The sequence below is a fragment of the Danio rerio genome, chromosome 8 (genome assembly GCF_052040795.2).
Source record: "Danio rerio strain M-AB ecotype USA chromosome 8, GRCz13ab, whole genome shotgun sequence".
Lineage (NCBI taxonomy): Eukaryota > Metazoa > Chordata > Actinopteri > Cypriniformes > Danionidae > Danio > Danio rerio.
In genome coordinates, this window is record NC_141028.1 from 1501718 (window position 1) to 1523801 (window position 22084).

A 22084-nucleotide genomic window follows, 5' to 3' on the forward strand; every position below is an offset into this window, starting at 1 on the left:
GTAATCATCTAATAGGGCAGATTACGGAGCTAATGAGGAGCCAGCTGTGTTGATCATAAGCACGTGATCCTCTTGAAATTAGTTTATGAGTAAACCACACTTATCAAGCTCAAATTAACGAACTGATTCCTTCACTATATTAGAGCTGTCATGATACTGAATTTCAGTACTGAAATAAAAAAACATCAATTTCCTGCTAACCCATAGTATTCACCAACGCTCAACAGTAATGACTGTGATTGGCAGAGAAGGTCATCAGTTCACCGCACTTCACTGATGTTTACCGAGTGCAAACACAAACAAGCAATCGACTGATCTTTGTGCAGTGGCGTAGCAGACGGGCCTGCAGGGCATGCACTACGGGGGGGCCCCGCGTGATTAGGGGGCCCCACGTCGCGATTTTCAATAATTGAAAATCCAGCAACCACAATAATCAAACTCTTGGGAACAACTGTGGTCGGAACCAAAGTTCACAGGTCTGTGTTCTCTGAACTCCTCTCAAGCGGTGGACGTCTTCATTCTGATTGCTTGCCGCCAAACCGCGTCATAGCCCGGTCATAGCTCATACCATAAAGTTGACTTGATTTCAACTCTCCTCGACGCCCACAAAGGAGAAGATGCGCCGCACTGTTCCTCGCCACTGGTTCTCATTGAAAATGAATGACTTCTGGCTAGACTTGACGCTCTTTCGGTTTGTGATAGCGCCTCAGTTTGTGAATGCTTCCCTACGTTGTCGCTCCACACCGCCTTCCTTCCCCGCTCCTCAATTTGTGATCGCCTACCAGCGTTGCCTTTATCTTAATTTCGTTATTGCCAAATAGCTGTTATGATTTATCATTTAATTTAATTTGTTAGGAAAGACTTACTTTTATTGATGTGTTGACCAATTTAAAGGCTAAAGCCTGGTTTATACTTCTGCGTCAAGTGACCGGCGTAACCCTCGGCGCATGCAACACGCGTGGCTGTGCATTTATACTTCTGCTGCTGTCTCTGTTGGTCTGCATTAACACTTCCGAAACGCTAGTTGGCAGTGAGGTGTAAATGTGTCTCTGTGTCGAGTTTCTTCGCTTCTGTTTTGCTTTCCCTGAACACTTCCGGGATGTACAAGTGGCTCAAACTCGCTCATTTTGAGGCAGGAACCGGCGGATGTGCAACAACTTTAACTATGAGGTAAACACAAAACAAAACTTTCCATCCGGAGCTCCTTCACGGGACTCCACACTTGTAAACAATCGCTCGCGCCATTCGCGCGGCTCTCGGTCCCGCCCAGACTCGTCAGCGATACCAAGCCGACCAATCACAGAGCTTGCGCTAGGCGTTGTTGCGACGTGTAGTTACATTTTTTGAGAGGTGCACGTCAGTGATGCCGACGGCCACGGCGAAAGGCTATCCGTATGCCGTAGCATATGCCAGCGTTTGACGCAGAAGTATAAATCAGCCTTTAGAGTATGTACCCAGGCCTATTTAAAGTGCTGAGATGTTACGATGTTACAGGACTTGTTTTATTTCTTTGTTCCAACTTCCAAGCGGCCTATAGTCTATGTTTGTTACTAATAAATGATGTTAAAACACGTATAAACAAAAGAGCTGTGCCCATGTGCACATTTGAATAATGTCAGGCTATAAACGGGTTTGGGCTTTATAAAGCTGTCAATCAAAATGTACCTGTCGGGTTTGGGCTAAATTCTGTAGGGCTCGGGTCCTATTGGGCCAAATTTTTATGGCCCGATTACAGCTCTATACTAGGGTATTAGGACTCACACAGGTTGAGCACCCCCTGCTGGCCTCTCTAACACCACTTCCAACAGCAACCTAGTGTTCCCATGTGGTCTCCCATCCAGCTACTGACCAGGCTCAGCCCTGCTTAGCCTCAGTGAGTGACAGCTGTTGGGCTGCAGGGTGAGATGGCTGTGGCTTCTTAAAAAATGGACATGTAATAATGCAGTAGTAAATAGTGTGAATTATTAATGAACTAAAGTGTTACCAAATCTTAATTTGAGCAACACTTTAGGTCATTAACCTAATCCTAATCATTAAACGATTAACGTCTGGATGTTATTAAGATATGAACTATACAATAACAGTTATAACATACGATTTTTACCTGCATCTCTAATCCTAAACCTAACTTCTACCACAATAGCTATGAATAAACAGCTGATTAGTAGTTTATTAAGCTAGTAGTGTTATTGTGTTAGTGAATTTTGACCTCACTTGAGGTGTAACCAGAGTTTGAGTTCATCTTATGGGGTTTTGAATGACATGAAGGACAGTGATTACTAACCAGATGCTAATTTTGGAGGGAACTAACCCTTTAAAGTGAAGTGAACCGCCTGCTTGAACTAATCCTCAGAACAATCGAATGATCTGAGAAGGAATTTGTGACTTTCTGAAGGAGTCTTTGAGTGGATGAAGAGCGCTGTTGTTCTCTGGGACTCTTGTGATGATCACGGTCAGTAATATGGGTCTCTTCATCTCATCTATGGCACTAATGCACACAAGATCTGCTATATTTAACAGCTATTCACGTTCATAGCACTGCTTCCAATGCACTTTCTGCAGTGTCTTTAGATTTTCTAGCACTGATTTGTTCATTATAGAGTACATCCTACAGAACTGTGCTTTACAGAAGAGAAATAATAGTGCACTGTAAAAAGTGAAAACTTAAACAAATTAGTTTGACTTGTTACAATTAAACGAATTAAGCTTGACAAACTTAATTTATAACAGTTTTCAGTAATAAATTAAGTTAGTTATTTTAGGTGTTTTAGGCTTTAGTCATTTATTTTAGAAAACAAGAATGGAACAGTGCATACGGTACAATCATTCAATATAATATTGTAAATATAATAATAATAATATTAGTAAAAAAGTACTTTTATTAAAGTACAAATAATCCCCTTCCCTTTTTAATACGGTATAAAATAATACATTAATGTTTTGTGGCAAATACAAGTATTGCACATTATTGATAGTAAACAATACTTATACATGCAATAAATAACTTAGCCTGTTAAACCTTAAATAACTAACTTAATTTATTAATGTAAACTGTTATAAATTAAGTTTGTCAGACTTAATTCTTTTAATTGTAACAAGACAAAGTAATTTGTTTAAGTTTCCACAGTGTGAGTGATCACCGAATGCTCATGTTTGGGTATAATATCTCTTTACTATCTGCTTTAAAATGTCTACTTAAACTGGAAGAACAAATATTTGCTGAAAATATTTTGAATGAGATAATTACCAGCTTTCACTCAATAGTGAACAGTAGGTGTCCTAATGGTGTTTTTAATCAACGTGCTACACATACAGTTGAAGTCAGAATTATTAGCCCCCCTTTAAATGGTTTTTCTTTTTTAAATATTCCTCAAATTATTTAGATTCAGGAAATTTTCACAGTATGTCTGATAATATTTTTTCTTCTGGAGAAAGTCTTATTTGTTTTATTTTGGCAAGAATAAATTTTTTAAACACCATTTTGAGGTCAATATTATTAGCCCCTTTAAGCTATATTTTTCCGATAGTCTACAGGACAAACCATCATTATACAATAACTTGCCTTATTACCCTAAACTGCCTAGTTAACCTAATTAACCTAGTGACGCCTTTCTTCACTTTAAGCTGTATAGAAGTGTCTTGAAGAATATCTAGTCTAATATTATTTACTGTCATCATGACAGAGAGAAAATAAATTAGTTATTAGAAATGAGTTAATAAAACTATCATGTTTAGAAATATGTTTAAAAAAATCTGCTCTCCGTTAAACAGAAATTGGGGGGGGAAATATAATTATATAATCCTGAGTTCAACTGTACATATCTGTCATTATTTCAAAAATTTTGTTTTAGGATTTTATGACCCTTTAAAATTCAGGACCGGGATTTTAAAAGTATTTGTGACATGGATGTGCATGAACTGTACATTTATGAACAATTTAATGTAACAAATAAACTTTGATAAAACATAATTGCGACATCATAATTTTGAGGAAAAGATTGATTTGCAAATTAATAAATAAAATTTTAATAAACAATAAAATCAAGAAAAATATAGACAATGTATATTTTCAATAACTCATTTGAACTGAAATGTAATATCATTTTATTCATGCTCTGTGACCATTCTCTTATTTTAATGAATATAACTATTTAATAAAACTCTTTTGTTTAAATGCACCAACATATATTGCCTATATTCACTGAGAAATGGAAAAAAAATATACATTTTCAAAAGGAGATGTATTTTAAATAATAATAACAAATGCATATATATATATATATATATATATATATATATATATATATATATATATTTGTTTTTTTGTTATTATAAGTACCATTATTATTATTTTATTATTATTTTATTATTATTATTATTATTATACACAATATGTGACTATGATTATTATAATCATTATTATCATTACTATTAATATTATTATCATTAATATTAATACTATTATTATTATTAACATTATTATCATTATTATACTTACTATCAATATCATTACAATTCTTATTTTTATATATTATTATTATTATCATCATTATCATACATTATTATTGTTATTACTATTATTATTATTATTAGTATCATCATTATTATAATTATCATCATCATAATCATCATCATTAATAATATTATTATTGTTAATATCATCATTATCATCATCATCATCATTATACTTATTATCTTTATCATTACTATTATTATTTTTATATATGATTATTATTATTATAATCATCATAATCATCATTATTATCATACATTATTATTGTTATTATTATTTGTATTATTATTATTATTATTATTATTATCATAATCATCATTATACTTATTATCTTTATCATTACCATTATTATTTTTATATATGATTATGATTATTATTATTACTGTTATCATTATTATATTTATTACATCATCATCATCATTACTATTATCGTTATCATACATTATTATTAATATTATTATTGTTACCATTATTATCTTATTTGATTATTATTACCATTATGATCATTACTATTAATATTATTATTAATATTTTAGTATCATTCTACTTATAATTATCATTACCATTATTATTATTATTATTATTATTATTATTATTATTGTTATTATTATTATTATTATATTATCATTATTATAATTATTATCATCATCATAATATTATTACAGTTATTATTATTATTATTATTATCATTATTACAATTGTTATCATCATCATCATCATCATCATCATTATAATAATATTATTGTCATTAATATTATCATCATAATTATCATCATCATCATCACCATTATACTTATTATTATCTTTTTCATTACCATTATTATTATTTTATATATACGATTAAGATGATGATGATAATGATTATTATTATTATTATTATTATTATTATTTTCATCATCATCATCATCATTATTTTTATTATTACTATTGTTATTATTGTTACTATTATTATTTTATGTATGATTATTGTTATTATATTATTATTATTATCATCATCATCAATACTATTAATATTATCATAATCATTATTATCATTATACTTATTTTTATTAATTCATTTTCTTGTCGGCTTAGTCCCTTTATTAATCCGGGGTCGCCACAGCAGAATGAACCGCCAACTCATCCAGCACACTTCTACGCAGCGGATGCCCTTCCAGCCCCAACCCATCTTAGGGAAACAGCCACACACACACACTCATTTACACTCATACACTACGGACAATTTAGCCTACCCAATTCACCTGTACCGCATGTCTTTGGACTGTGAGGGAAACCGGAGCACCCGGAGGAAACCCACGCGAAGGCAGGGAGAACATGCAAACTCCACACAGAAAGGCCAACTGAGCCGAGATTCGAACCAGAGACCCAGCGACCTTCTTGCTGTGAGGCTACTGCACCACTGCGTCGCCCTTCTTATTATTATCATTATTATTATTATTTTTTATATATGAATATGATTATTTTTGTAATTATTATAATCATCATCACTATTATCATTATCATACATTATTATTATTATTATTGTTACCATTATTATTATTTTATTTGATTATTATTATTATTGTCAGTATTATCATCATCATTATTATTATTAACAATAGTATTATCATCATTATTATATATTATTCTGTGTTTGAAAACAAGCTTCCACACTAATGAAAGCCCATATGTATCTCTAATGCTCACCTTGACTCCATCCACCTCAGCTCCGGCCATCTTCAGGTCATCTTTGATTTTCTCTGTGCAGTGTTTGCATGTGCAGTCAAAGAAATACTGCTGTTTCAGCAAACGCTGGCGGTCTGCAGACACGTTCAGATAATCCACATACGCCACCGTCACTTCTTCACCCGCACTGATCTTTCCCAGAGCACGCAGCTCAATCCTGCACCACAAACAGACATTACACTGCAGAATAATGCATTTCACATGGAGGTTATGTCCTGTAGCTAGTCCAGATATCTAAAATACATAAAGTCAGAATTATTAGCCCCCCTGTAATTTCTGTATAACAAAGAGTATATTTTTGTTCAACACATTTCTAATCATAATAGTTTAATAACTCATCTCCAATAACTGATTTATTTTCTCTTTGTCATGATGACAGCACATCATATTAGACTAGATATTCTTCAAGACACTAGTGTTCAGCTTAAAGAGATATGTAAAGGCTTCACTAGGGTAATTAGGGTAAAGTTAGGGTAATTAGGCAAGTCATTGTATAACAGTGGTTTGTTCTGGAGACAATCCAACACTAATATTGCTGAAGGGGCGAATAATATTGACCTTAAAATGACTTTAAAACAATTAAAAACTGCTTTTATTCTAGCCGAAATAAAACAAATAAGACTTTCTCCAGAAGAAAAAATATTATAGGAAATACTGTGAAGAACTCCTGAATCTGTTCAACATCATTTGGGAAAAAAAATTTCATTCTTTTTACAAGATTTAATCTTGTTTGTAGTTCAAATCTCTAAAAATCATCCTGAAATCAAGAAGCATTTTCTGGACAAGAAGAAAAGTTTTTCCTTGAGATAAGCTCAATAATCCAACACAGACTCATTGTGGATCATATCACCCCAATGTTCTCCTCCTTACACTGGCTGCCTGTTGAGTTTCATATTGACTTTAAAATATTACTCCTCACCTATAAAGCTCTAAATAATCGAGCTCCTGTTTATCTAACCAACCTTCTGTCTCGCTACAATCCAACCCGCTCTTTAAGATCTCAAAACTCAGGGCTTCTGGTGGTACCTAGAATAGCAAAGTCATCTAAAGGAGGTCGAGCCTTCTCCTTTATGGCTCCTAAACTCAGAAATGTTCTTCCTGATAACATCCGAGGCTCAGACACACTCTCTTAGTTCAACACTAGATTAAAGACCTATCTGTTTAGTAAAGCACACACTCAATGCATCACCTAGCGGGTTTCCACACAAGTTTTTACATCTTGCTTATATACACTATGAACAGCAGCTACGCTAATTATTCTCTTTATTCTCCATTTTCACCTGGGGATACTCATCCCGAGACCCTCAGATTATGCGGATTCACTGATTGGATCCAAGACCAACGACGAGATGATCCCAAGGATTCCATATCCGGGACCAGGCCATATCCTGAGCTGGTCATGGAGGAGTGGAGAGTGTGAGACTGATTCCAGTGATGCTCCAGAAACAGACGAGTCTTCGCTGAGGCCATCTTCCAGCCTCCACTGCTGAGACTGCAGCTCTGCACAAGACTTTTGGCCAGCGGATAAATTAAAATGGTTGTGCCTTGAGTCTGGTTCTCTCAAGAGTTTTTTTTCTTCACTCTCCTTTCAGGTGAAGTTTTTTTTCCCTCTCCGCTGTCGCCTCTGGCTTGGATGGTTCAGGAATTGGTAGAGCTACGCATCGATGAATTTGCTCTTCAGTGTTTGAACTCTCAGTAATGACTTCAAACCCCACTGAACTGAACTTAAACACTAAAAACTGAACCACCCTGATCCAGTTACTATGACCATTTATGTGAAGCTGCTTTGACACAATCTACATTGTAAAAGCGCTATACAAATAAAGCTGAATTGAATTGAATACCCATGTCTACATTTCTGGGGAGCACAAATTATGTACCCAGAGGTACGTCTGCCTGAATTTCGTCTTTAAAACAAATGCTACAAAGTTGTATGATGCTGCTGACGGCTTCTGTTCATTTTATCGCGACCAGCTGACCACTTATCTCTGAATGGACGGCTTTATCGGTGTTACCAGTTTGCCCAGTTGCTCGCCGCATCAAGGTTATTATAGGTAACAAAAACAAACAAAAAATGAAAACTAGAATTGAAAATCATTTTCGATAACTGATGTAAAAATAAAAACAAGAGTTTTTGAAAAACTAGAAACTGTATTAGGTTCATACAAAACTAACTGAACTTTAATTATAGCAAAAACCTCCTTTGTTTTCATCTGTGTAAATGTATTGGATCCATACTGTAAGTCGTTTAGAAGTGAATCTATTTACTTCGTACTGCAGGTGTTTAACCCATACAGCACCTCAGAGTCTCTAATCCTGCTGCCGTTGGCCAGAACAAGCCGGTCTTCCTCCCTGTTGCTCCCGCAACAAAAACAACGAGTGGACATGACAGCAGAACGGTCACAGAATTAAACACGACCCAGAGAGGCTTACAAGGAAAACAAAAATTCGTAACGAAATAAAAAATAAAACTAATGAAAAATCCAAAACTATTATAACCTTGCGCCGTGTGTGTCCGCGGAGTTGACTACGATGACGGGGTTCGAGTCCGGTGAAAAACAGTTCCAAAAACCAGGCAAAACAAAACCAAAAAAATAAGTAAATAAATTCAGAAATAAACAACAGGTTGAACACGTTGTGAAATCACACAGCTGCTTTTTTTTACTAGATTGCCTTTGAAAACACTATGGGTTGGGTTTAGGAAAGGGGCTGGGTGAGTCATTCGGTCAACAGCAAGCCGGCCCGGTCAGCTGAAGTGTAAAATGTGCCACATTTATGTGAGATAAGGATGCGTGAGAGGGATTTGGGATCATCAAAAAGCCTCTGTTGCACTGCAGCCTCTGTTGGATTTGCAAAAATAAAAACTGCGAGCTGACGTACCCAAGGTCTCGTATTTTGCTGTTCTCAGAAATGTAGACCTGGGTACATATCCATAATGAGCCTGGGTTGAAACAATCTGCCAATGGGGTGAGCAATCTTGTTTTTCCTTTTGATGTTAGATCATTACCATACCCTAATGGCAGATTATTTTGCTTGTTTTAATGGAAAAACTCACTTAATTTGGGCGTATTATTACTGAAAACAAAACTATATTTTTTGCTTGTCTATAAAATGCTTCTTGATTTAAGAATTGTTAGACATTTGGACTAGAAATAAGACAAAAACCCAAAGAAAATTAGTATTTTTTGCAGCGTAAACGTCTGCAGTTTCACATATACAGTAATATATGTGTGTTTAATGCACAAACCAGTTGAGGAACACAGCTATACACTTGATCTGACGGCAAACAGAAACACAAAGACACAGACAAAACTATGAGAAAACCTGTCAAACGTTGTAAACTCATACATTTGCATATTAAAGAGCATTAGTGGTGGCAGCTGTCGAAACTGAAGTGTGAAAATCTGATATTAGGTGTGAAATACACAAATATACAGCAAAACACCTCAAGACTGACCGCTTTCTGTTATATATAGCGCTGCTCCATTTATGGTTTGGGGATTTTATAACGTCTTGCTTGAAGATTTATTGGATTAACAAATCACATTTTGGTTTGTTATCTGTTGAATATCATTTATGGTTAAAAATGGATTTCCCTATGGGGTAAAGGAATGGAGCTTGACAAGCTTGATTCTACTGTGGTTAAATAGTGAATTCATTTCTGTTCTCATTTATTCACTTCAAATGACTTGCATAAAATATAAAATTAAACAAGATTAAATTAAACTGAATATTAAAATAGAAAATAAAAAGAATACAAATATAAAACAATTAATCTTTTAAAATATGATAGAAATAAATCTAAACTTAGAATTAAAAATTATAAAATTGTAAAATTAATTATAATTATAAAATAAAACTAAACTAAACAAAAAAATATTATAAAACAGAAAAATAAAATAAGAAAATTAAATTAAATTACAAATTTAAATAAAAACAAAAATAATACAGATATAAAATAATTACCAAAAAATTTAAATGAAATGAAATAAAATTTTATGAAATAAAAAAAAACGAACATAAAAACAAAAATAAATAAATAAATAAATAAAAATAAAATAAAATGAAATTGAAAATTAAAACAAAACAAAACAAAAAATGATAAAATAAAATAATAAAATAACGAAATGAAATGAAAAAACTAAAAATAATACAAATATAAATGAAAAAATTAAATGAAACAAAACAAAATTTAATTAAATAAAACAAAACAAAAATACTGTAAATTGAATAAAGTTAATAAAAATAAATAACATAAAATTAAATAAAAAAATTAAATAAAACAAAACAAAAATAACAAAAATAAATAAAATAAAACATAAAATAAAATGAAATAAAAAATTTGAATAAAACAAAGGGAAAAAAAATTAAAATAACAAAGTAAAAAATTTTAATTAAATAAAAAATTTAAATAAAAAACAAAAATGTAAAAATATAAAATAAAAATGAAATAAGATAAAATTTTATTAAATAGAACAAAACAAATACTAAAATAAAATTAATAATATTAAATAACATAAAATTAAATTTAAAATAAAACAAAACATAAATAATATGAATATAGAACATTTTTTAAAAGGTAAAAATAAAATAATCCAATAAATTAATTTTAATTAAGTTTTGAGTAATGATTTTTGGATTATTTTATAAGATTATTAAATCAAGAAACTGTCAATTGAAATCATATTAAAAACAAGGGAATTAATGCTTAAAACGAGAAATGATTCAATAATTCAAATCATAAAAAAAAAATTCATAATCAAAACAATCAATTCGACCCCACAATGATACATGAAGTAAAGAATCAATAATGAAGTGTTTTGTCTGTTTGGAAGGGTTGATGATTGATCATTGATTACTGATGATTGATTATTGATGATGAAATAAAGCTGATATGATATATAGATCTGAAAACCCACCTCTTCTGAGAGTGAAACACAGTATCGATGGCCGACTGACTGAAACACAAACAACAGGCCAACAAGCGTCTCAATCCAGGTTATTTTACACTCAAAACATGATTTCTGCTGCCTTTTCAGGCTACTCAAACAACACAATTCCTCAGGTGTTTTGGGGACAACTTGTTTTATGCACTGCAAAAATTAATTTTAATACTTTACAAAAAATCTAAAAATGCTTAAAATGCTTATGCGTTTTCAAAACAATTGAAAATATACTCTTGATTTCAGAAATCATGAGTCAAATTTAAATAAGCTTTTATTTAAAGCGAGCAAAATAATCTTGCTTTTAGTTTTAAGTTATATATATTAAAATATTAAAATATTAGTAAATATATATTTACTAAATTATATGTGGCACCACGGTGGCTCAGAGTTCAGTCGTACGAAACTGTACGATTTTAAAAAGGAGGCGTGGCACCTAACCCCACCCCTAATTGCATTGGGTGATAAGCAAATCATACTAAATAGTACAAATTAGATCGTACGAATTCCTACGTATTAGCCACTTAATCAAATTGTTACGAATTGCCGTGAGATTGTGTTGGAACTCTTCATATATCTCACATAACTTTCCTTAAAATGTCACATAATAATGAAATTGTATACGTTTGTTTAAGTGACTTAACTGAAACAACCTTTACCCAACACTGTCATATACAGTTGAAGTAATTATTATTATTAGCCCGCCTTTGAATTTTTATTCTTTTTTTAATATTTCCCAATTGGTGTTCAACAGAGCAAAGACATTTTCACAGTATGTCTGATAATATTTTTTCTTCTGGAGAAAGTCTTATTTGTTTTATTTCGGCAACAATAAAATCAGTTTTTAATTTTTTAAACACCATTTTAAGGTCAATATTATTCGCCCCTTCTGCAACATTAGTTTGTCTCCAGAACAAACCACTGTTATACAATGACTTGCCTAATTCCCCTAACCTGCCTAGTTAACCTAATTAACCCAGTTAAGCCTTTAAATGTCACTTTAAGCTGTACAGAAGTGTCTTGAAGAATATCTAGTCTAATATTAAAGATGAGTTATTAAAACTATTATGATTAGAAATGTGTTGATTGAAGAAATCTCTCTGTTAAACAGATATTGGGGGAAAAAATAAACAGGGGGGCTAATAATTCTGACTTCAACTGTATATATATATATATAAAATTGTATTAAAATAATTTACTGTCACTATTGATGAGGTTAGTGTCCTCATTTGAATTTGAAACAATAATGTTTACTAGACGACTGAGACTGATAAAAATAAAAGCAGAACGGACTGAAGTGACTCTCTGTGCTGTTTCCCAGTGTTCAGCACATCCTGATCTCAATGTGTGGACGTATCAAAATCGGATTAGAAGAAAATGCATGTAGATTCACACACTAATGATAAGTGTGTGTGGTCATCAGCCCTGCACACACACACACACACAGACACAGACACGCACACACACTCAGATGACAGTGTTTCCCAGAAAGCCAGAATCACATGAGGATCTGCAGGGTTTATTCCTGCTCTTTCAGTTCACACTCTCACTTCTGTCCTGCATGTCTCTCGCCCACACCTGCCTCTCTCACCCAATTCTATGATTCTAGGAAATGGAAACGTCAAACAGCCAGATCTGAGAGGTTGTGAATGCCGACATGTGGATGTACAGCAACACTTAACGAAAGTGCTCAGGTGAATTTGCTGGCCACATCTGTGTCTGTCGTTTAGCATGTGTGAATGACATTTTGCAAATACATAACGATTACCTGCATTGTTGAACCTAAAACACAAGAGTGTGGATTACTGCTACAGTTTTAGGGCGTGCTCACACTATGTACAGTTGCCTTGGCTTGTCCCCCCTCCCATCTCCCCAAATGGCCCGCACTCACATTGCATTCAGGTCTGAGCAGAGGTCGCGTCACAATTTCTCATTGTCCCTCATTTGAGAATGTAAGTACACATTACTATTTATTGTTAGCTAAAAGTGTGCTTATGTATACTATCTAATGTATTCTGTTTTGTTCTACCTCAATATTTTAAGATGCCTTAGCTCAGGGGTCACCAAACTTGTTCCTGGAGGGCCGGTGTCCTGCAGATTTGAGCTCCAACCCTAATCAAACACACCTGAACAAGCTAATCAAGGTCTTACTAGGTATACTTGAAACAACCAGGCAGGTGTGTTGAGGCAAGTTGAAACTAAACCCTGGAGGGACACCGGCCCTCGAGGACCGAGATTGGTGACCCCTGCCTTAGCTAAAAGAGTTTGCTTCATAGATCTGTATAAATAGACTGTTAAAATCAATGTTTACCGCATATACTTATATTAATAATGCTCATTGAAACTATAGGATGTTTATACATTTATAATTAGTATTTAAAGATACTAAAAATAGTTTATGTGATGTATAGCAAGTTGTATTGATAGATTATACTAGATGTAACGAGTCTACATGGCTGCTATTTGTTATAACTAGTGCAAGAGCCTAGTGGCCATTAGCGGAATTACCTTTGTATTACTATTGTATCTACTTCCAGTAGATCTTAGGAGCAGTGATAGTCTTCACAATTTTAAATCACGTCTAAAGACCCATCTTTTTAAGCAGGCTTTTACTAAACAATTTTTTTTATCATGTTTTTATTATGTTCTTTTATATTCGCTATTGCGTTTCAACTTGTTTGGTCAATGATTGTTTTTAGTAATGTTTAAGTTGTTTAGCATGTCTGCTGATGCTTACTGTAAGGTGACCTTGGGTGTCCAGAAAGGCGCCATTTATAAATAAAATGAATTATTATTATTATTATTCAGCATTCAGTAACGTTTATTTATTGGCATTCAAGAACATTTGTTTAAGAATTGTTTTTTATTTATTGTTATTGCTTTATTTCAGAAACCACACACATACACACACCCAAATACGCAAATCTAAATGCACTCCTAAATGTGTAACTGCTATGTCGTCAATGTTGCCTTTTCACCTCTGACCGGGTTTAAGTAATGGATGTTGACCACCCAGTGTACATACGCACATACATCCATTCCAAAATAGCGGTAAATTCTGACATCATTAAGCAGAAATGAGCTCTAAACGGCTGCGCTTGTATTTGTAAACATTGGACTACATTACAAACTCTGTGGATGGATCAGTATTGTGAACAATTTTGATGAAAACATATAGAGAAACACTTTCGCATGTTGAGATGTTCAAAATATGTGTGTGTGTGTGTAACCTCCGCTGGTCCTACGCCACCTAACTCGCTCCGAGCTGGTATCGAACTGGCGACCTTCCGCATGGGAGTCGGTTGCTCTACCAAGGAGGCTAAAGATCATGGCCTCTGGCATCCGTCACCAGAGCACCTTTACAGGTCAGAGGAGTGAGGTTTACCTGCACAGCACTCACTAGCTGGCCTCCATTTGTGCTGGTAGATGACGTCAGAGCTTGAAGGTAAACAAACAACGGCTTATCATAAGCATCTTATCGATAATTATTTACACCGGAAGATAGACACGTGATCTCGACATCAAGCAGCTAAATGTGTCTGGGGAAAACGTTCACAGGCTTTTATTTTCACAAACCGCACGTTCTGATTGGCTAAAGTAGATGTCTTTCGTCAGCATGTTCTAGACGTCAACGCTCTCTTCCCAGCAATCTTCCTACTGCATTCACAAAGCGCAGCATTCCGGCAAATTACCGATAATGTTCAATAGTATCTGGATGCAGCCTTTATGGTGAAAGCTGAGATTGCATCACTCAGCGATGCATTGTCAGACACAATGCACTCAATGGAGTGAGTGACGTCACGGTGACGGGTCGGGTTAGGGGTGGGGTTAGATGAGCGCATTAAAAAGCATTGGATGCAGCTCAGATTGCACTGCACCGAGTCTGCAGCCAGACCCCTCTCGTAATGTTTCAACTTCTCTTTCTGGAAAATAGCCGGAACGAATTTACCGGTATTGTCAAAAAGGGCCTGTTCACACATACAGACGGTCTGAATGTGTGAAAGGGGCTCTTGACACCCCTACTTCTAAGTCAGCAAGTGAAATTCTTGAGTAAAATTACCGTCAAGTTGTAGCATTTTGTCTTTCACAACTGAAATCACTTCAGTTTTTTACAGGGGTCTACAGGGTGCTTTACATCTCAGAGAAAATGAACACACACTTACGAACACGCACTTACGAACACACACTTACGAACACGCACTTACGAACACACACTTACTTTCCATTGTTGAGGATGACAGTGCAGTTGGGCCAGCAGTCATGGTTCACCAAACACAGATTGGGAAATAACCCCACACCGACCGCCTGCAGGCCGCGCTGATCGCTCACCATGAACCCGTTACAGTTGATCTGACACACAGAAAGAGCACAGGATATATAAGTCTTGTTAGGAGATTACATGTAATAATGACATTACTATGGAGAATCCTGTCTCATCTAAAACTCCACATCTATGACGCCCCATTCACACGGGGCTTCAGCGTCAACGCTTGACTGAAGGCGTGTCTGAAGTTGTGGCTGAAGCGATCGTCATAGAAGCGTCAGCCAATGAAATCCAGTTAGCAATAAGCCACTGTCTAGCTGGTGTATTTGCATACAGCGATCTGATTGGCTGATGCATCCATCAGAGCTTGGAAAGTTGAGCTAGTCCCAACTTCTGCAGCGTGCAACACCTCTGAAGCGGCGCCGACGGATCCACAATGCAGTTCGGCAACACCTGATGTCACCCATTCAAAGTGAAGGGGAAGCGTTGACGCTGACGCCCCGTGTGAATGGGGCGTAATCCTCTTAGGCTGCGGTCACACTGGGCTTTTCCTCCCGTAGACTACCATTCATGCATACGTGAATGCGTCAGACCGGAAACGCGGGGTCATGCGTCAAATTTCGCAGGTTGCTGCGGTGCAGAGTTTAAGCTTGGTGTAGTCTGACCTGCGAAATCGCATCACTTCACTGCGTGAGACCAACCGAGGATCAAAACATGACCTCTCAGTACAGAAATTTAAAACATGGAGCAATCGCGAGCTTTTTAAATGTCTACTCATGTTGTTTAATCCCGCCCCTTTTCGCAGCTCCGCACGACAAAATTTTGCACACACAAACTCTAGTGTGACCGCAGCTTTAATCTATGCTGACGTTATCTTCAGCAGCTCAAACACTCTAATGGCTAATGGACAGACGGCTGCTTCTCACTCAGGGCTGCTGTTTATGCTAATGAGGGAGAGATGGACACTAGTGGGCGGGGCTTTCCCCCTCTGATGACACGTGCAAAGGGAGAATGTCAATCAAAGTGTTTCTGCAGACTGATTTATCTAGTATGATTATAATAAATAAAATTAATTAATTGTTCTACCATTAGAGGCTGGAGATATTCACAGTCTGCTGACACACAACTAGATTTAAACCACTTTAAATATAAAAGTTCAACCTTTGCCATCAAAAAGACATTTCAGGCTACCTTAAAAAAGAAAACGTGTGTATTAAATATCATTTGTGCCAACTGAGATTTAATTGCTGGGATTAGAGCATGATTAGGGTTAATTGTGGGTTTTTAATGTGCTGCATTTGATCTTAAATGTATTTGTTTTTATGTGACGTGATGATGTTGAATGTAATTATGTGGTGAAGCCGAGCTCTACTTGTGGATCAATAATAATAATCACAAATTTTTTTTAATGCTCAGAATGGCTGATTTGATTCAAAATTTAGTCTTGTGCAGATCTCCACTTTACTCCTTATTTGCGTCTAATAGCCCAGTTTGTCACGGGGGCATGAATGAAATGTTCATGAGTGAATGTGAAACTGCCGAACTGCAGTTAAAATCAGGATTACAGGAAACTCTTACATGAAAGTACTTCACGTAAACACTTTAATTATATTATTGTCTATTATGGCAAATAACTAGATTACAGATGGCCATGTAAGCGTGGTCAGTAGTGTCTAGGAAGTGAAAGATCCAGAAGGGCATCCTGCTGATTTGATTCAGAAGGGCACTGTTTTGTCAGACGGCTCACATGTTGGACTTCCATTCACCGTCATTCATTTTAAAAAGCTCTAGCTCCATTTTATTCGTACATGTTTTACTGGAACGCATAACTCAATAGGTGCCTGATAGTTAAGCCTGGTTTATACTTCTGCGTCAGGTGACCGGCACAACCAACAGCGCATGCAACGCGCGTAGCTGTGCATTTATACTTCTGTGCGCTGTCTCTGTTGGTCTGCATTAACACGTCTAAAACGCTAGTTGGCAGTGAGGTGTAAATGTGTCTCTGTTCTTTCTGAACGCTTCCGGGATGTACAAGTGGCTCAAACCCGCTCATTTTGAGGCAGGTAGTGGCGGACGTGCAACAACTTTAACTATGAGGTAAACACAAAACAAAACGTTCCATCCAGAGCTCCTTCACGGGACTCCACACTTGTAAACAATCGCTCCATTGGGCTCGCGCCGCTCTCGGTCCCGCCCTGACTCGTCAGCGCAACCAAGCCGACCAATCACAGACGCTACGTGTCATTGCGATGTGTAGTTACATTTTTTGAGAGGTGCACGTCAGCGAAGCCGACGGCCACAGCGTAGGGCTATGCATCAACGCCGTAACATACTTGTGCGCTTGACGCAGAATGTTTAATAGATAGTATAGTATACAGCTATATTTAGCTTGTTTTGACACATTTAAAATCTGTGGCTAAGAAATAATTATTAGCCCCTTTCACACAGTGATACCGCTAAATATCTGGAAAATTTCCGGAACGACTTTACCGGTATATTCAAAAAAGCGCTGTTCACACAGGCGAGGACGTTACGGAAATTTTCCGGAAAAGAGCATTCACACATCCATTCCAAAATACCGCTAAATTCTGACATCATTCACCACAAATGAGCTTTAAACGGCTGCGCCTGTGTTTGTAAACATTTGACTAAATTACAAACTCTATGGATGATCAATATTGTGAACAACTTTCGCAGGATCACTTTCGCATGTCGAGATGTTCATAATATGTGCGTGTGCAGGCGCTCACAGGCTGAAGCTTGAAGGTAAACAAACATAAGCATCTCATCGATGATTATTTACACAGTTGACATAAAGAAGAACATATAAACGTGATCTGACTAACTTCTAGCAGCTAAATGAGTATGGAAAAATATTCAAAGGTTTTTATTCTCACAAACCGCGCGGACGTAAATGCGACTGACTGTTGTGATTGGCTAAAGCAGACGTCTCACGTCAGCACGTTCTAGACGTGCACGCGCTTATTACGGCAATCTTCCTTCTGCATTCACACAGCGCAGCATTCCGGCAAATTGCCGGTAATGTTACAACTTCTCTTTCCGGAAAATAGCCAGAACGAATTTACCGGTATTTTCAAAAAGGGCCTGTTCACACATACAACCTTTCCGGAAAATTGCCGGCAATTTTCCGGAAAGGTCTGTATGTGTGAAAGGGGCTATAGTTTGGTGTGGTCAGAGATACATTTGCTAAATCCTTAATTTTGAGTTCTGAACAGTGATGTGAAATAAAAACTGATTGCAGCATAACACTAGGAAACCATGACCCATTTGCTCATACACGACACACACAATGTGAAATGAATGAGGAGACGTGGACAAAACACAAAATCTAAATCAAGTAATGTCAAAGTCATGTTTATGCGTATAAAAATATTTTCCCAACAACAAAACTGTGGCTAGTGAAAATGCAGAGTGGCTAGTAACTTTGGAAAACTGCTAGCCACTGTGTCTGGTGATCGCCTGATGTTCCATTTTTCAATGTTGTGCATTAACATTTTGGCATTAATATGTTGGACGTTGACGTACCACGCCGAGGATGTGCGAGACGCTGTCCACCGTGTGCGGTTTGCTGTTGCGTGGCCAGTAGTCCAGAAAGTTGTGGATGTCCACTTTAAAGTCCTTCAGGTCGTCTTCTGAGATGTCGCAGATGTGATCCTCCAGATCCTCCAGAGTCGTCAGCTGATTGTCGGACACCACACTGCCCTGCTTATCCATACGCCACAGGATACGGGCCGCCAGACTACACACACACACACACACACACACACACACACACACACACACACACACACACACACACACAGAGGTTTGTTTTTGTGACAATACATTGGTTTCCATTGTTTTCATACTGTACAAGCTGAATTTTCTATTGACCTACACCAACACTACCCCTAAACCCAATCACAAAAAAACATGTACACACACACACACACACACAATGGGTTTTCGTGATTTATGAGCTCTCTCCATAGACATAATGATGTTTCTACTGTACATATTACTTCTAAATCCCCAACCCTCACAGTAAACAATCTGCATTTTCACAATTTTACTTCATTCTGTCTGATTGATGAGCTGTTTTCCACATGGAGTCCAAAAAAATGTACACAAACTCAAAATTGACAGGTAATGCTATACTTGTGAGGACATTTGGTGCAGATAATGTGATAAAAACCATCCCCACACACACATACATTACACAAACCTACACATTAAACACACGTCTACACCCACACACATCTACACATATGGTTTATATACATACACACGCACAAGACCAAACACATACCACTATGCACACACACACTCACATGTACACACATATACACATCTACACACACACACACAACTACACACTCGCACACATCTTCACAGACAATTGCATGCAGAAACACACGCATATATACACGTGAACACACACACACATACACATATAAATCTACACACACACACACACACACACACACACACACACACACACACACACACACACACACACACACACACACAGGTTTGTTTTTGTGACAATACATTGGTTTCCATTGTTTTTATACTGTACAAGCTGTATTTTCTAATGCCCTACACCAACACTACCCCTAAACCCAATCACAAAAAAACATGTACACACACACACACACACAAAATGGGTTTTCATGCTTTATGGGCTCTCTCCATAGACGTAATGATGTTTCTACTGTACATATTACTTCTAAATCCCCAACCCTCACAGTAAACAATCTGCATTTTCCCAATTTTACTTCATTCTGTCTGATTGATGAGCTGTTTTCCTCATGGAGTCCAAAAAAATGTACACAAACTCAAAATTGACTGGTAATGCTATACTTGTGGGGACATTTGGTGCAGATAATGTGATAAAAACCATCCCCACACACACATACATTACACAAACCTACACATTAAACACACGTCTACACCCACACACGTCTACACATATGGTTTATATACATACACACGCACAAGACCAAACACATACCACTATGCACACACACACTCACATGTACACACATATACACATCTACACACACACACAACTACACACTCGCACACACCTACACAGACAATTGCATGCAGAAACACACGCATATACACGTGAACACACACACACACATACACATATAAATCTACACACACACACACACACACACACACACACAATGGGTTTCCATGCTTTATGGGCTCTCTCCATAGCTGTAATGATGCTGCACACATCTACACCCACACACATCTACAACGGTGATCTACATACATACACACATACAAACACTCACACACACACACACACACACACAAACACACAAGCATGCACGCATGAGCAAACCTATACGCATGCATGCACGCACACACTCACACATACATCTACACAGAATACACTCACATACACACACATGTGAAAACACACGCACATACACGTATATAAATAAATCTATACACACACAAACAAAACACGCAAACTATATGGCGCCATCTAGAGTCTGAATAACGATCAGGTTAGTGTATACTCCATCAGCTGTTTGTACTTTATCCCTATAGTATGGCATGAGTGATGTGTTTGTGCTCGTACCGGACGTTTTCACTCGGCGGTTTTCCGTAGGTCTTGATGGCAGCACACTCCAGCTTGTGTTCCTCCCAGCCGGCGCGCTGACATGTTTTATCACAGTACTGCGCAAACCTGCACTGTCCGCAGCGCTGCAGCTTCTCCTGACGCCGGAAACAGCTGTGACAGATGCTGGACGCCTGGCTGCAGGAGGAACACAAATGACAACACACACATTCAAAGCCAGATTTTATATGTAGCATACACACACACACACAGATGCAGCAAAATGCTTATACAACCAGCTGTGACCTTAAAACCGGCTTCTCTACTTATTTTGTTGTCTTGTTTCTAGTCTAAATATCTAAACATTCTTAAATCCAGAAGCATTTTCTAGACAAGCGAACTCTGTTTCATTCAACCCAAGCTCATTCTGGAAACGTAGCCCCGCGGACGTTTCTGGAGACCGCGATTTACGTGGCCGGAGGTATATAAGGCCGCGTTTAGTTTTTTCCGAGCGAACGCTGCGGGGCGGTGTGGCGCCGCTCTGCTCCTCCTCTTCGCGCTCGCCGGCCGACGGCTCGCCTCCGAGTGGAGAGCTTTCCCGATGCAACCAGTTTGTCCGCTTAGCTCACAGCGTTGCGTCGGCGGAGCGGAGGCCCCGGAGAAGGAGGAGGAGGAGCCGGCCACGGGGACGACGACCGGGATCGAGTCCGGGGAACAGCGGTTCCGGAAATCAGGTAAGATGAAAAACAGAATCCGAAAAATAAGGGCGAGAACGCGGCGGGATCCGAAAACGCGGTCGAAATCGAAGACGAGGGCTTTTGCTTTTTTTTTTTTTTTTTGATGGGGATGGCTTTTGCAAAACGTCCCCATCAGAAACTAAACTCTCTGCTCTGATGAGACTCAAACTGAACTGTTTGGAGTGAACGCCAGGCGTTACGTTTGGAGAACAGCAGGCAGCGCTCATCAGCAGGCTAACAGCATCCCTACAGTGCAGCATGGTGGTGTTGGCATCATGCTGTGGGGATGTGTTTCAGCAGCAGGAACTGGAAGACTAGTCA

The 22084-nt window shown here is 37.0% G+C and overlaps 1 protein-coding gene across 2 annotated transcripts in view; it reads right to left on the reverse strand.

Annotated features, from left to right (window-relative positions):
* Nucleotides 1-22084, reverse strand: part of smyd1b (SET and MYND domain containing 1b) — a 36005-nt gene that overhangs the window by 8259 nt on the left and 5662 nt on the right. The window contains 5 exon segments of one of the 2 annotated variants that reach the window (NM_001039636.1): nucleotides 6200-6395; nucleotides 11158-11196; nucleotides 15401-15531; nucleotides 18992-19205; nucleotides 21048-21224. In NM_001039636.1, coding sequence (NP_001034725.1) covers nucleotides 6200-6395; nucleotides 11158-11196; nucleotides 15401-15531; nucleotides 18992-19205; nucleotides 21048-21224 — 757 coding nt within the window. 2 annotated transcript variants of the gene reach the window in all.